Source organism: Phyllobates terribilis, unplaced genomic scaffold (assembly GCF_046119375.1).
Source record: "Phyllobates terribilis strain yellow unplaced genomic scaffold, ASM4611937v1 Scaffold_7__3_contigs__length_470593459, whole genome shotgun sequence".
Lineage (NCBI taxonomy): Eukaryota > Metazoa > Chordata > Amphibia > Anura > Dendrobatidae > Phyllobates > Phyllobates terribilis.
In genome coordinates this window covers 58,092,694-58,107,245 of record NW_027362767.1, presented here as the reverse complement: position 1 = coordinate 58,107,245, position 14,552 = coordinate 58,092,694, and the positions used below count along the sequence as shown (strand labels likewise).

Below are 14,552 nucleotides of genomic sequence, written 5' to 3'. Positions count from 1 at the left end.
CCTGGTAGACGGCTGCTCTGACTTTGGTCTTGATAAAACACAGTGGACCTACACTAGCAGAAGACATGGCCCCCCAAACCATCACTGATTGTGGAAACTTCACACTAGACCTCCAGCAGCTTGGATTGTGGCCTCTCCACTCTTCCTCCAGACTCTGGGACCTTGTAGAGTGTGTCAATGACTGCCTTCTGGACATCTGTCAAGTCATCAGTCTTCCGCATGATTGTGGAGCCTACTGAAACAGACTAAGGGACCTTTTTAAATGCTTAGGAAGCCTTTGCCGGTGTTTTTTTTGTTAAGTATTCTAATTTACTGAGATAATGACTTTTGTGTTTTCATTGGCTGTAAGCCATAATCATCAACATTATCAGAAATAAACACTTGAACTAGATCACTCTGTAATGACTCTATATAATATGAGTTTCACTTTTTGTATTGAAGAACTGAAATAAATTAACTTTTTGATGATATTCTAATTTAGTGAGAAGCGCCTGTATATTCTCTGATTTGACCACCACTTGTTCGGGAATATATATATTATAATTAGCCCGGCAGATGCCGGTTGGACCATGCTATGCCTGTGGACCTGTTTGTCTACATATATGCAATTGTGCACAGGCTGGAGACGTCGTCCTTTGGTTTCACACTTACTGAGATGCAGGCACGGCAGTCGTGTGTATATTTCGAGTTTACTTTGGCAGCAACACTGCTTGAATTACCAAATCAATGCCGGAAGGAAATTAAAGATGAATTAATAAGTTACATAACTTCTTGCTCAGGGATAGAAAGTAACTTTTCCTGCAAGTCGTGTACTTTTCGTACTGTGCAGCTGCCGATCTGACGTGGCATTGCACCATGATATTTTGCAGACAGGTAATTAAAACAATACATGTCGGTGCCCGCCGCACAAGAACACACTGATTCCCTTTGTTCGGGGCTCTGCCGCCTCTGTTAAGCTGTGCATGTGTTTTATTTATGGCTTGAAACTATAATTCTAGTGCGAGGTCATATCATTTAGGCGGATAAACAAGTGCCAGCAAAGAAAACAAATTGTAAATATAAAATTATTGCCTCTGAAAATGGGATCTAGGAATCCAAAATATGAGGGGGTGGCTGGTGCCTGTGCCATTGTGGCATATGTGATGTGTAGAGGTCTTTAGCTTTGGGAGCCATAATAGAATATATATTATTTAGTCATTTGACATATTGTGCCACTCTCTCCTTATTTAAAAAGGAACTGTCATTTGTGACCTGCGCTCGCCTTGCCCTCTGCGCTCGCCTTGCCCTCTGCGCTCGCCTTGCCCTCTGCGCTCGCCTTGCCCTCTGCGCTCGCCTTGCCCTCTGCGCTCGCCTTGCCCTCTGCGCTCGCCTTGCCCTCTGCGCTCGCCTTGCCCTCTGCGCTCGCCTTGCCCTCTGCGCTCGCCTTGCCCTCTGCGCTCGCCTTGCCCTCTGCGCTCGCCTTGCCCTCTATTAGAAAATTACCCATAGTTCTGCCCTCTAAAGTAATATTTAAAGTGATTTAGATCCAGAACACTCCATAACTAGCTGTGGCCGGTATTCTGCACTTACGTAGCGCGAGTGTCATGGAAGTTCCGGTTCCTTATTGTGTTAAATTATCGTCCCCTCTTGATCAGCCGTGTTCTCGATTACTGAGTGCACAGAGTTCCCTGTCTCCGGAGACTATTTGTACGTGACGAAAATTCATTTTGTTCAAATCTCTCCCTGGATAAATTCAAATACTGTATAAAAGGAAGGTGCCCGCACAGCAGAGATGAGGGGATGCGGGTGGGTGGGGATGTGATGTGCTGCATGCAGACCTCGCGCAGCAAGTACAGACTGTTCAGGACATGACGCTGATGGGAGCTGACAGCTAGCTTGATCTTGCCTTGATTAGGTGTCTGACTGCTGGCAAAATCCACTAGTCTTTTCCATTCACGGATTGCTGATCCATGCACAAGGACAGCTTTTCATATTGATAAAGCCGCGCGCCGATGGGCCGGACGCCACCACAGTGTGAAATTACAATTTACTTTTCCTGGAGTTCAGCTCTGGAGCACGGAGGAATATTTCTATGCTGTGGTTATTTCTTCCTTCCTGCTCCACATGGTTTGATTTAGTTTTGCTTTTTTCAAAACCTCCTTTGACGATTGCTTAAAATAAAACCTGTCATGGAGCTGACCCACTTGGAGAGCGTTCAGGAGATCACCTCTGATGGAGAATTCAGCAAGATCAAAGTGTCCTCCTACACCGTCACATGGGGGAGCGTCACAACGGTAACAGGAGGCTCCGTGCCGTATACATTCTGTTTCTGGGGTTAGTCGTAGATGTATTGTGCTGTGTGTGAGGTCTCTTCTGCCTCCAGTCGGTAGAGCAGCGTCTACATTACGCCTAAGCTTTGTAGATTTCATTGTGTATCTTATATGTGCCGCTGTCATAGAGAGACCGTGTTCAGCCTTGTTTAATATACTGTATATCTTCTTTTATAGCTGTCTCTTGTATCTGTTTCGTATCTATAGATCTTAAATCTCTCCCCTATGTATTTTGTATCTGTCTTGTATCGCTTGTATTTATCTCATGTCTATCTTCTTTCGCTTTCTCTCTCTTGTATCTATTTTGTATCGATCTTCTGTATTTAATAGCTGTCTACTTTATGTAAACTCAATCTATCTTCTATATTTTGCTATCCCTTTCCCTCTCCCTCTGGTCGCTTTCCCGCCCTCTCCCTCTGGTCGCTTTCTCGCCCTCTCCCTCTGGTCTATTTCTCGCCCTCTCCCTCTGGTCGCTTTCTCGCCCTCTCCCTCTGGTCGCTTTCTCGCCCTCTCCCTCTGGTCGCTTTCTCGCCCTCTCCCTCTGGTCGCTTTCTCGCCCTCTCCCTCTGGTCGCTTTCCCGCCCTCTCCCTCTGGTCGCTTTCCCGCCCTCTCCCTCTGGTCGCTTTCCCGCCCTCTCCCTCTGGTCGCTTTCTCGCCCTCTCCCTCTGGTCGCTCCCCCATATCTCTCCTGTCACTTATTTATCCCTTTGATAAACCAGGGATCCTTAAGGTTCTCTCTCAGCACCTTAGAAAGCATCCCCATGATCCATTTTGTATTAATGATGTCCTATTGTACAGTATTATAGTATCAGTCTGTGTGATAAACTGCTATACATTGCCTGGTCTTCGTACCGTTCTTCGGACAGTATATAGCGGCATACAACAGTGGTAATGATGGAAAGCCGGCTGACTACGCTGCGTGTTTTTGGATGGGTCTGCTTTGTGGGGCAGTGTACCCGGAGCCGTGGATATTTCATTGTCTCTTAATTACAAGCTCTATTCTACGATTTTTTTAACTATTTTCCCATTTGTGATAATCTTGAAGCAAACAAGCCCATATTCTTATTACTGTTATGGATGCTCATAGACTATTTAACTGCATCATTTGTTCTTTTGCACTAAAATCCGGGGGTAACTTTTAGTTTGAAGATTTTGAAGCCCATATTATACCATCTTATCTCGTTCCAGAGGAACCAACCGTGTCACTTTGGTAGACAATGTAACAATATCAGGAAGATGCACAGCATAGCCCCGTTTCCTCATTCACTGGTCGGAGTCGGGCTAGCTTCACACTTCGTAGGAGTCCAATACATGTAACTTTCCAGCGGCTTCTGGCTGAAAAGTTGGACATTGACACAAAAAAAGGTCCAACTTTTGGTCTCCTTTTGGGGCACTTATGAATCCTGTTTTTCAGGAACGTTCCCTGATGAAGTAGCTTCATCTACTTGTATTATTGTTTCGGTCTTAGTAAAAGCAAACAGGGAAAAATATATTAAAAATAATATATAATATTCTATTACATTGAATATTATATTACAGAATTTTACTGCTTTTTATGCATCTGTTGCTGAAGCTTTTTACACACAGAGACCCTACACTCCCATCTTTTATACCGTATACATGTATGATGCTTCCTTACATCAGGATTAGTTTCTACCAAGGAGGGGAGAAGAAACAGGCAAGGTTTTCCTTTTTTCCCCCCCCATTTTGGAGATCCATTCCCATCCTTGGTTTCTAGAAGAGAAGGACCATGTAGTAGATGCACCTTTACTCTGAGAACCTGTGTCCGTACATTAATCCCCTTCTCAGATTTCTTCCTCCATCTCCGGCTTCTTCCAGGCAAGAGGATGAAAACACTTGAACATAACCTTTAATTTCTCGTCTGCCCCGCAAACACTTTTTAGTGTGAAATAATGTCTCGTGAAGCTCGGGGCTTAAATTACATTTTTCTGCCTTGTTGGAACAGTTCTCTCTTCTTTTGAGTAAATGTTTTTATCCTCTTGGGTGGTTTACTACAAAAATATACGGTAATAAACATTTACCCAGGATAATCTGTTGTTGTACTACTAATGAGTAGTGCACAAACGAATGTTTCTGGCTCCGGACTGTTACGTCTCACCTTGTGAGATGGATCTCCGAAGCCCTTGGTCTAGATGAGCAGTTTTTATGCAGCACGGACCGATGATGTTGGTGCAGCAGCGAGATCCGGATAAACACCTAAAGCAATGGAGACAGACTGGCAACAGGAGGAGAAAATGGGAATCACAAGATCCGATGCATCAGAGTTAAGATTAAGGCACCGGGTGTTACAGTGTTGTACTTCCTGCAGGAGTAAAGGACCGATGAAGCAGAGCTGAGTGGCAGAGGAGGTTTATCTGGCGACGTAGCAGAATTAACTCAGCATTGAAGAACCAGGGCAGATTTGCATAATTATAGATCAGAGTTACACAGCGAAGTACCAGAGTTGTCACAGCAGTGCGGCAGAGTTGAGTCAGAAATATAGCAGAGCTAGTTTTGTCGCAGAGTTGGTCCAATAGTGTGGTAAGGCTGGGTATGTCTCAAAGTCCAAGACAGATCTGTGCCGCAGTGTAGAAGACTTGACTAGTTATGTAACTGAGCTGGGTTTGTCACAAGGTCCAAGGCAGAGCTGATTTTGTTAGAGAGTCTTAGAGCAGACCCGCAGTCCATGGTAGCGGTGTGGATGCCAGCTATCTGAGGTGACCTATGAGCTTGACATCAGAGGTGGGTATTAGATGGCAATGGCCCCAAGGAAGAGAGAGAGCTGGCCAAAGGAGAAGGACGTAGTGGTGCCCGGCGCTGGACCCAGGAGAGGGTGAGTAACACGTCCTCTCTTGTCAGGCTAGTGAGTCCAGAGAGTTGCCTCCTTATCCGTGCACGGTGCCTTCCATTAAATACGCTCTCTTACAGGAGATGGACAATTGCTGTTTGCTAGCAGGAGAGACTACCCTCAGGACTCTGAGCATTGAGGAGCAAGTCCAAGGGGCGGGATTTAAAGGGATTGTCTGATATTAGGAAGACATGGCTGCTTTTTCACAGAAACGGCACCTTTCTTGTGAGTTACGTCTGGCTGGTATTACAGCCCAGCTCCATTTATGTAGTGATATTGCGAAGACAAAAGGCGCCATTTTTTTTCTGTTTTTTAAAATTCCTTTAACTTATTAAAAACTTGCACTCCACTATTTGTAATGTGAGACACAGATTATGTATCTACACATAAGGATGAAACGTTCTGCACCTCTAGATTAGACGTTGGTGATGAAGCCGGTCCGCGCTATGGAGTAATACCGTATTGGCTGAATGATGACCTGCCGGTATGAATAACCGAGTGACCCCATGATTCACAGTAACCCGTAACATTTGCATCAGTTTCTGAAAGCACGTAATCCGAAAATCCCTGCCCACGTGCCTGGTATATGAGGAGATCTCCTGGCCGGGCTTCTGGGTCATTCTCCTGACCTCCCTCACACCGCCATGGAGTGTTAATAAGCTTTTAACTCTGTCAGCAGCAGAAGAATGCAGCATTCAGCATATTACTCCCTGTGTCAACAGCGGCGGCCCACGCCATCACTGACCGCCGCCATCCCGGATGTCACTGTATTTCGAGATCTTTCTGGAGATGACCATTATATTACCCAGCAATGATGAATATCTTTCTCAATGGCCGCATGGCCGGAGTATAATAGTATACACCCTGCCTTATAAAGGGGTCATCCCATCCAGGCAAAAACTGTCCATATGCACTATTAGAGCATAGGAGGGATATAATAAGGAGTTTCCCCACTTTGAACCCCACTTATAATCCAGAACGGAGAGCCACTAAAGCAGGCATTTTGTTCGTAAAGTAGCTGTTACTTCTGGGTCGTGACCCGGACTATCAGTATCATAGCTGTATATCATGATGTTGGTTCCATCCAGGAGTTGCTTATGTAGCGTAGATCAGAAGTAACGTCCCTAAGTCCTCGTCCGACTAAAAGTCTCTTGATTCTAATGTAACGCAGACTTTAAGTAATGGCTGCTGTATGCTCAGGCAAATTTTCCCATACTTGGACGAACAGCTGTAATAGGGACCAGAAGTAACAGACGCTATATTCTCCAGTGAGCCTTCCCATACTGGGACCAAAAGTATTGACTGCTATATGCTCCAGTGAGCCTTCCCATACTGGGACCAAAAGTAATGACTTCTATATGCTCCAGCGAGCCTTCCCATACTGAGACCAAAAGTAATGACTGCTATATGCTCCAGCGAGCCTTCCCATACTGGGACCAAAAGTAATGACTTCTATATGCTCCAGCGAGCCTTCCCATACTGGGACCAAAAGTAATGACTGCTATATACTCCAGCGAGCCTTCCCATACTGGGACCAAAAGTAATGACTGCTATATGCTCCAGCGAGCCTTCCCATACTGGGACCAAAAGTATTGACTGCTATATGCTCCAGCGAGCCTTCCCATACTGGGACCAAAAGTAATGACTTCTATATGCTCCAGCGAGCCTTCCCATACTGGGACCAAAAGTAATGACTGCTATATGCTCCAGCGAGCCTTCCCATACTGGGACCAAAAGTATTGACTGCTATATACTCCAGCGAGCCTTCCCATACTGGGACCAAAAGTAATGACTTCTATATGCTCCAGTGAGCCTTCCCATACTGAGACCAAAAGTATTGACTGCTATATGCTCCAGCGAGCCTTCCCATACTGGGACCAAAAGTAATGACTTCTATATGCTCCAGCGAGCCTTCCCATACTGGGACCAAAAGTAATGACTGCTATATGCTCCAGCGAGCCTTCCCATACTGGGACCAAAAGTAATGACTTCTATATGCTCCAGCGAGCCTTCCCATACTGAGACCAAAAGTAATGACTGCTATATGCTCCAGCGAGCCTTCCCATACTGGTACCAAAAGTATTGACTGCTATATGCTCCAGCGAGCCTTCCCATACTGGGACCAAAAGTATTGACTGCTATATGCTCCAGCGAGCCTTCCCATACTGGGACCAAAAGTAATGACTGCTATATGCTTCAGCGAGCCTTCTCATACTGAGACCAAAAGTAATGACTTCTATATGCTCCAGTGAGCCTTCCCATACTGAGACCAAAAGTAATGACTTCTATATGCTCCAGTGAGCCTTCCCATACTGGGACCAAAAGTAATGACTTCTATATGCTCCAGCGAGCCTTCCCATACTGGGACCAAAAGTAATGACTTCTATATGCTCCAGCGAGCCTTCCCATACTGGGACCAAAAGTAATGACTTCTATATGCTCCAGTGAGCCTTCCCATACGGAGACCAAAAGTAATGACTGCTATATGCTCCAGCGAGCCTTCCCATACTGAGACCAAAAGTAATGACTGCTATATGCTCCAGCGAGCCTTCCCATACTGAAACCAAAAGTAATGACTGCTATATGCTCCAGTGAGCCTTCCCATACTGGGACCAAAAGTAATGACTTCTATATGCTCCAGTGAGCCTTCCCATACGGAGACCAAAAGTAATGACTGCTATATGCTCCAGCGAGCCTTCCCATACTGAAACCAACAGCTGTAATACGGACCAGACGTAATGGCCGCTATATCCTCAGGTTAACTTCCCATTACTAGGTGTAGGAGCTGTATTATGGACCAGAAGTAACAGACTTTGTATGTTCCAGTGAGTCTGGGACCAGCAGGCATAATACAGACTAGCGATAACCCTTAATGGGGTTTTATCTACTGTTATGTCTCATCCGAAACAACTCCTTTCAATATGTCGCGCACCCCCAGCTAGCAGATGATTTTGCCCATAAATACATGCCGGCATTGTCCCTGGAGCATCTGTTGCGGAAGAAACGTAGCATTATATGGCGTCGTGTTTAGCGTCTTTCCATTCTGGCGTATGAAGGTCTGGGACCAGCAGTGGTCTGTATGCCTATGACAGTTAGTCCGGGTCACAAGAACCACAGTTGTGCTGTAGTACAGAGCAGAAAATACAGCTGCTATACACTGGTGGACTTTCCCTAAAACTGGCATCTCAGGGCAGTGTCTGCAATCCAGGGCATTAGGCAGCTTGCTGTGTGGCTGCAGGTTTAGTACACGGCTGCGTACACCACATGGTTTATATTGTTATTAGGTCTTGAAGGGTTGGGCCCTTTTGATACATAGTTTCTGGATTCATGGGTGCGTCAGCTTGGCACCTATCTGATTTCCGTACTGTATTGGCTACTTATATAATAAATTGCTTTGCAGCCAGCGATGATTGCTGGTGCAGTCACCCAGCGCTGCAAATTAATTTCCTGGCACGCGCTTCAGGCAGTTAATTACATCCATAGATTTTAAGGGCATCATTCTTTACTGACCCATAAAGTATTAAAGGGTAACCATCATTTTATTTATTGATTTGTTTCTTACCAATAGTACACTTGAAAATAAGCAACTTTGTAATATACAGCGGGTGAAATTAGTATTGAACATGTCACCAATTTTCTAAATAAATAGATTTCTAAAGGTGCTATTGACCTGAAATTCTCACCAGATGTCTGTAACAACCCATCTAATCTACACAGGCAAAGAAATCACCATAGATGTCCATAAGTTATATGTAACAATGAGAAATGACACAGAGAAAAAGTTTGGAACACATGAAGGAGGGGCGCAAAAAGCCCTGGAAAGTCATAAGAGTTGAAATCTATCAGTAATTAAAAAAGCAATCCTGCCACTTAGTGAAAAATATCAGCTGGTTCAACAGATCGCCTTTAAAAACGTGTCTTATTACCAAGGTGCCGCACAAGAAACTTCTTATGATGGGTAAAACCAGTGAGCTGTCTCAAGACCTTCACAACCTTATTGTTGCAAAACATATTGATGGCATTGGTCACATAAGAATTTCTAAACTACTGAAGGTTTCAGTGATCACTGTTGGGGCCATAATCCGGAAGTGGAAAGAACATAATTTCACCATAACCTGGCCACGACCAGGTGCTCCCTGCAAGATTTCAGACAGAGTAGTGAAAAGAATTATCAGAAGAGTTGTCCCAAGAGACAAGGACAACCTGTGGAGAGCTACAGAAAGACCATGAATCAGCAGGTACAATTGTTTCAAAGAAAACTATAAGTAATGCACTCACCACGCAACCTCCATGGCCCGTATGCACGCTCACCACGCAAGACTCCATTGCCGAACATAAAGCACGTGCAAGCGTATTTACAGTTTGCTCAACAACATTTAGACAAGCCTGTGAAATACTGGGAGAATATAGTCTGCTCAGATGAGACCAAAATTGAACTCTTTGGATGCCATGATACACATCCTGTTTTGGGGGCCAGAAGGCACTGCATATCACCCCAAAAACACCATACCAACAGTGATGTTTGGAGGTGGTAACATCATGGTGTGGGGGTGTTTTTCAGCATACAGCACTGGCAAACTTCATGTAATTGAAGGAATGATGAATCGGCAAATGTAACAAGACATTCTTGATAAAAATCTACCAGGATGAAGAAGGGTGGACATTTCAGCAAGACACTGATCCCAAACAAACAGCCAAGAAAACTCTCAATTGGAGAAAAAAATAAAGCTGCTAGAATGGCCGAGCCGATCACCGGACCTGAATCCAATAGAAAAATGTATAGAAGGAAATAAAGCTCAGAGTCCATAGAAGGAGCCCACGGGAGCTTCAGGATGTGAAGAGTGTGTGGAAGAATCTGCCAAAATCACACCTGAGCAATGCCTGCGACTAGGTTCTCCATACAGGAGGTGTCTTAAAGATTCATCACCAACAAAGGGTTTTGTACAAAGTATTAATAAATATCAGTGAGCGAGCACAATACTTTTTCCCTGTCTTATTTCTCATTATTAAGTCATGTGCTCATGATGCAGAAATGCTCCGGATTTTTCCTGAGGGTTTCTGCATCTCCCTGGCAGAAAAAACACATGCGGATTGTATATGCGGATTGTGCATGCGGATTGTGCATGCGTTTTTCCTGCCAGGGACATGCGGATGTGAAGCGTTCTTCACTTGCATTTCTGCATGCGGGTTATCAAGCGCTTTCCAAGCGATTTTAGCATCACTTGGAAAGTGCTTGACAACTTGGTCACACTATATAAATCCATGCAACCGGCAACCGGCATGGATTTATATAGTGCTACCGTAAAAGAATGGTAAAAAATAAAAAATAAATATTATACTTACCTTCTGATGGTCCCCGGTGTCCTTATCCGATCCGTCCTGGCTTGCTGGCAGCTCGTGGTGGTCTAAAAGGAACTGCCATGACGTCATTTAGTCGCGACCCGTCACATGACTAAATGACGTCACGGCAGGTCCTTTTAGACCATTTCGAGCTGCTGGCAAGCCTGGACTGATCGGATAAGGACACCGGGGGCCATCAGAAGGTAAGTATAATGTATTTTTTTATTTTATTGTTTACAGGTACTATGGTACCCGGGTCCGGAGGAGAGTCTCCTCTTCTCCAAACCCGGGTACCATCCGCACATTGAACCGCATTTGCACATGTAGTGATGCGGATGTCAAGCGTTCCAATGCAAGTCAATGGCGGCAAAAACGGCGCGATTCCGCAAAATAATTGGTAGTGCTGTGGATTTTTCAGCAATGATAATCCGCAGCGGAAATTTCTGCAGTATTTGCACAGCACATGCGGATTATCATTGGAGAACATGGCAGACCTTCTACCAAGCGTGTTTTGAGCATTTCTGCAGTGGAATTGCCGCTGCGGAAACGCTTAAAAAACACATAGTGGGCACACAGCCTTACACATAACATAATTTATGGTCATCTATGGATGATTTCTTTGCCTGTGTGGTTTGGATGGGTTGTTACTGATATCTGGTGAGAATTTCATGTCAATAGCACCTTTACAAATATATTTACTTAGAAAATTGGTGACGTCTTCAATACCAATTTCACCTGCTGTTTCTTATCAGAGAAATCTGCTTCTTTCTCCTCCAGGACTGATCATTCATTCTCAACATCCTCAATTCATAGGTGAAATCTGTCATTTGTGAATACAGACTTTCCCATTACTGAGATGGGGAATAACGGTTGGTACTTAGAAAGTTCTATGGAACTTGCAAAGGAATGTCTGTCTGCCTCTGGCTCCTCCCTCATCCATCGAATTTTAAAAGCACCAACTGTCATCTTCTGTGGAATCTGTATCTTTACTTAATACAAATTTTATCCAAGAATTAAGAGTGAAGGAAGCAGATTTCTCTGATAAGATTTATTACTATGTTTGTTTTTTTCATGTGTTCTACTGATTTATGAAATAAAATTTAAAACGATCATTCATTACTCTTTACAAGGGTATTCCCATATCTAAGATCCTATCCCAATATGTGGTAGTAATATTAGCAAATACCTCCAATTAGAAATGTAGTATAGTTCTTCTGATTCGCTATGTCACTTACCCCATGTGCAGGGCATTGCAGTAGCTTAGATATCCATGGTTATAACTACTCATATTGTGACAGTTAGGTGTTAGTTGTTGTAACCATGGATACCTAAGCTACTGCAATGCCCTGCACATGGGTTAAGTGACATAGCGAATCAGAAGAACTATACTACATATCTAATAGGAGGTATTTGCTAATATTATTACTACATATTGGGATAGGAGCTTGGAGATGGGAATACCCCTATAAGTCTCTCCAATTGAGAACTTTCCTTTGTGATTCATTGTTTAAAATCCTCTTTAATTTCTTGTCTTTGGCAAAATGAAGGTTCCCAGGAGGCGCTGTGTGTGTTTTGCCCATCCTTGACCGCATACGGCTTTCCAGATGTGAGCGATGCCTTGGATCAGAGGGTCCTGTCAGTAGGGGGTGGCACTACCCACATTGCTGGAATGACTGTAATAAACACGATGGCGTATATGAAATTCTCCAGCTAATGTTCTAATACTCCGAGTCCTCCTAACAAAGGGATAGAACGCCATACACCCACCCACCCACACATACACACCCATACGCAGAGGACAAAAGCCAAGACATAACACCGCACTTAACCCTATAGATGCCTCATGGGGCGATACCGTATTAAGCATAACAATAGGATATCGGCTTGTCTATTACCCGTACAATAGAGTATATACCGCTAATAGATTTAAAGGGTATTTAATTACATTGCCATATTTAGGGGATTTTAATATTCTAATAAAAGAAAAAAGGAAAGTAACTCTCAAAATGGTTCTAATTAAAAATCTATAGCTTTGTATCTACATCTCCCATGCAGACCGGTGTGTCACCGTGGTAACAGGCTACAAAGTAGTCTGACCCTGCAGTCGTCGTGGCTTCTATCTGCCCCTTACATTTTACCGACCTGCCAATGCATGCTATCAAGAATTCGGAAAGCGATAGACGCAGCTGTAGAATCCGACTACATAGGATTGGTTTGTAGTCTGTTACCATGGAGACACAGAGAGCTGAATGGTTAAGATTTTTTTAATTGACTATTTGCATTCTTGCTTAATTTTAATTGCTTTTTTACAATTATAAAAAATGTAAATAAGTTATCGCCTATCCGCAGCATAAGTAATGACTTCTAGATTGGTGAGGGTACGACCCCTGGGACCTGCACCGACCTATAGAATGGGGAACATTTATTCCCGTTATAATGCATCAATGTTCATGCTCAACCACCGCTCTATTCATTATGTATGGGGCTGCCAGAAAAACGAGAGGTCGGCACTCAGCAGCCACATAGAGAATGAATGGAGCGGCGGTGGAGCATGCGCACTGACCCATTCTGATGGGGATAATAGTTCCTCATTCAGCTGATCAGTGCGGGTCCCAGCGGTCAGATGCCCACCGATCTATATGTGATCGCCTTTCGTGTGGATAGATGATGTAACTTCTCTTCACTGGAGAACCCCTTTAAATTCTCCTGTAGTTTATACACCGCTTGGATGGAACTAGTTAATAGTTGATTGAGTCAGACTCGTGAATCCGTGATCCCATGATGACCCCTTACAAAGCTGAATGAAGGGTGTGTCCAATTTTTCCATCACGCCGGAGACGTCTCTTCCTCCAATTGTATCACGAGCAATGTACACAATCCACAGCCACGCTCAGATTTTACACTGATGGGAAACTCGCAGGAGCCATAGCTTCAAATAAAAAAAAATCATCTGGATAGTTTTGGAAGAAGCGTTCTGTATTTTCGTATGCAAATGAGGCTCTTGTAGCGCAGTAGGTGGGGTCAGCAAAACTGTGGCAAGGAAGAGTGCTCCAGACTGCGTTGCCCCGCCCATAGTTCTCTAAGCACCTCTTTTGCATATAGGAATAAAGAAAGTTCCCCAAAACTATTGGCTCGTCTTAGGAGAACCTACGACTCCTTTGATGCAGATTTTGGGGGTGATGACAAGACTCCCTTTAATTCTGTACAGTGTTATTTTCCCTTTTCCTTATGCGCCTGTCTGAATTCTCCCTTAGATCCTGTGTATGGGCTGAGCCTGCTGCTTATTATTTGTTTTTTTTCTGTGGCTTTGAAAAGGGAGGATCTAATGTCCAGGGCCTGGTGTTAAGCTGTGGGAATGTGTAGGATTACACCAGAGATGCGCTTTCATTAGGACGCGAGACGCTCCCAGGCACGTACCTGTCGCCTGTCACTCACGTGCACGCTCCTCGAGAGCAACACCTGCCTCAGCACCTGCAGTCACCCAGCAAGACCCCGGTCTACGAGCGTCCCCCCGATAACCATCCTACCACCATGTGGGCGAGGAGGAAAGCGCAGCACATCAAGCTACAGGTTCACCCCCATTCCTATTCCCACACCCCGTCCATCCGTGTATCTCTGCTGCTTTCCATCGGGCTGGAGAGTGGGTGGCTGCGCATTGTCTGCGCCTCTAATGCTGAATGAATTAAGAGGATTTCCTGCTGGCTCTTACACTAATTATGTGGGGATTTGGGCGCTCTCCTGTAACCCCTTCACTTCCAGGAAGGATGTAGAGTGCACCCCAGGGATGAGAGCATGAAGTATGCGAGGGATTTGGAGGGCTTTGTCTGGATGTTGAGGGGTTAAACATAAGAATGTTGTATTGTGCGCCGCATTCCGTGCATTCTAATAATGGCCGCTTATAGTTAGTGCTTTACTTGCTACATCTTTGTGTACTTTACCTTTTGTATGTCTGTATATCTATATGTAACTGAATCACGGCATATAGAGAGGGGCTTATTTTCCTTATTTTTTTATATATCTCTTTTTTTCTTTATGTTTCCCATAAAATTGTGCA

At 44.4% G+C, this 14,552-nt stretch overlaps 1 protein-coding gene across 4 annotated transcripts in view; it reads left to right on the top strand.

The window, feature by feature from the left end:
- PPP1R13B (protein phosphatase 1 regulatory subunit 13B) overlaps positions 1–14,552 on the top strand; it is a 63,412-nt gene that overhangs the window by 28,016 nt on the left and 20,844 nt on the right. Inside the window, exon 1 of one of the 4 annotated variants that reach the window (XM_073638627.1) lies at positions 13,864–14,068. The exons of the other annotated variants lie outside the window; for them this stretch is intronic. Coding sequence (XP_073494728.1) covers positions 14,030–14,068 — 39 coding nt within the window. The 5' untranslated portion in view covers positions 13,864–14,029. Of the gene's footprint in view, positions 1–13,863; positions 14,069–14,552 lie in introns of those variants that run through there. 4 annotated transcript variants of the gene reach the window in all.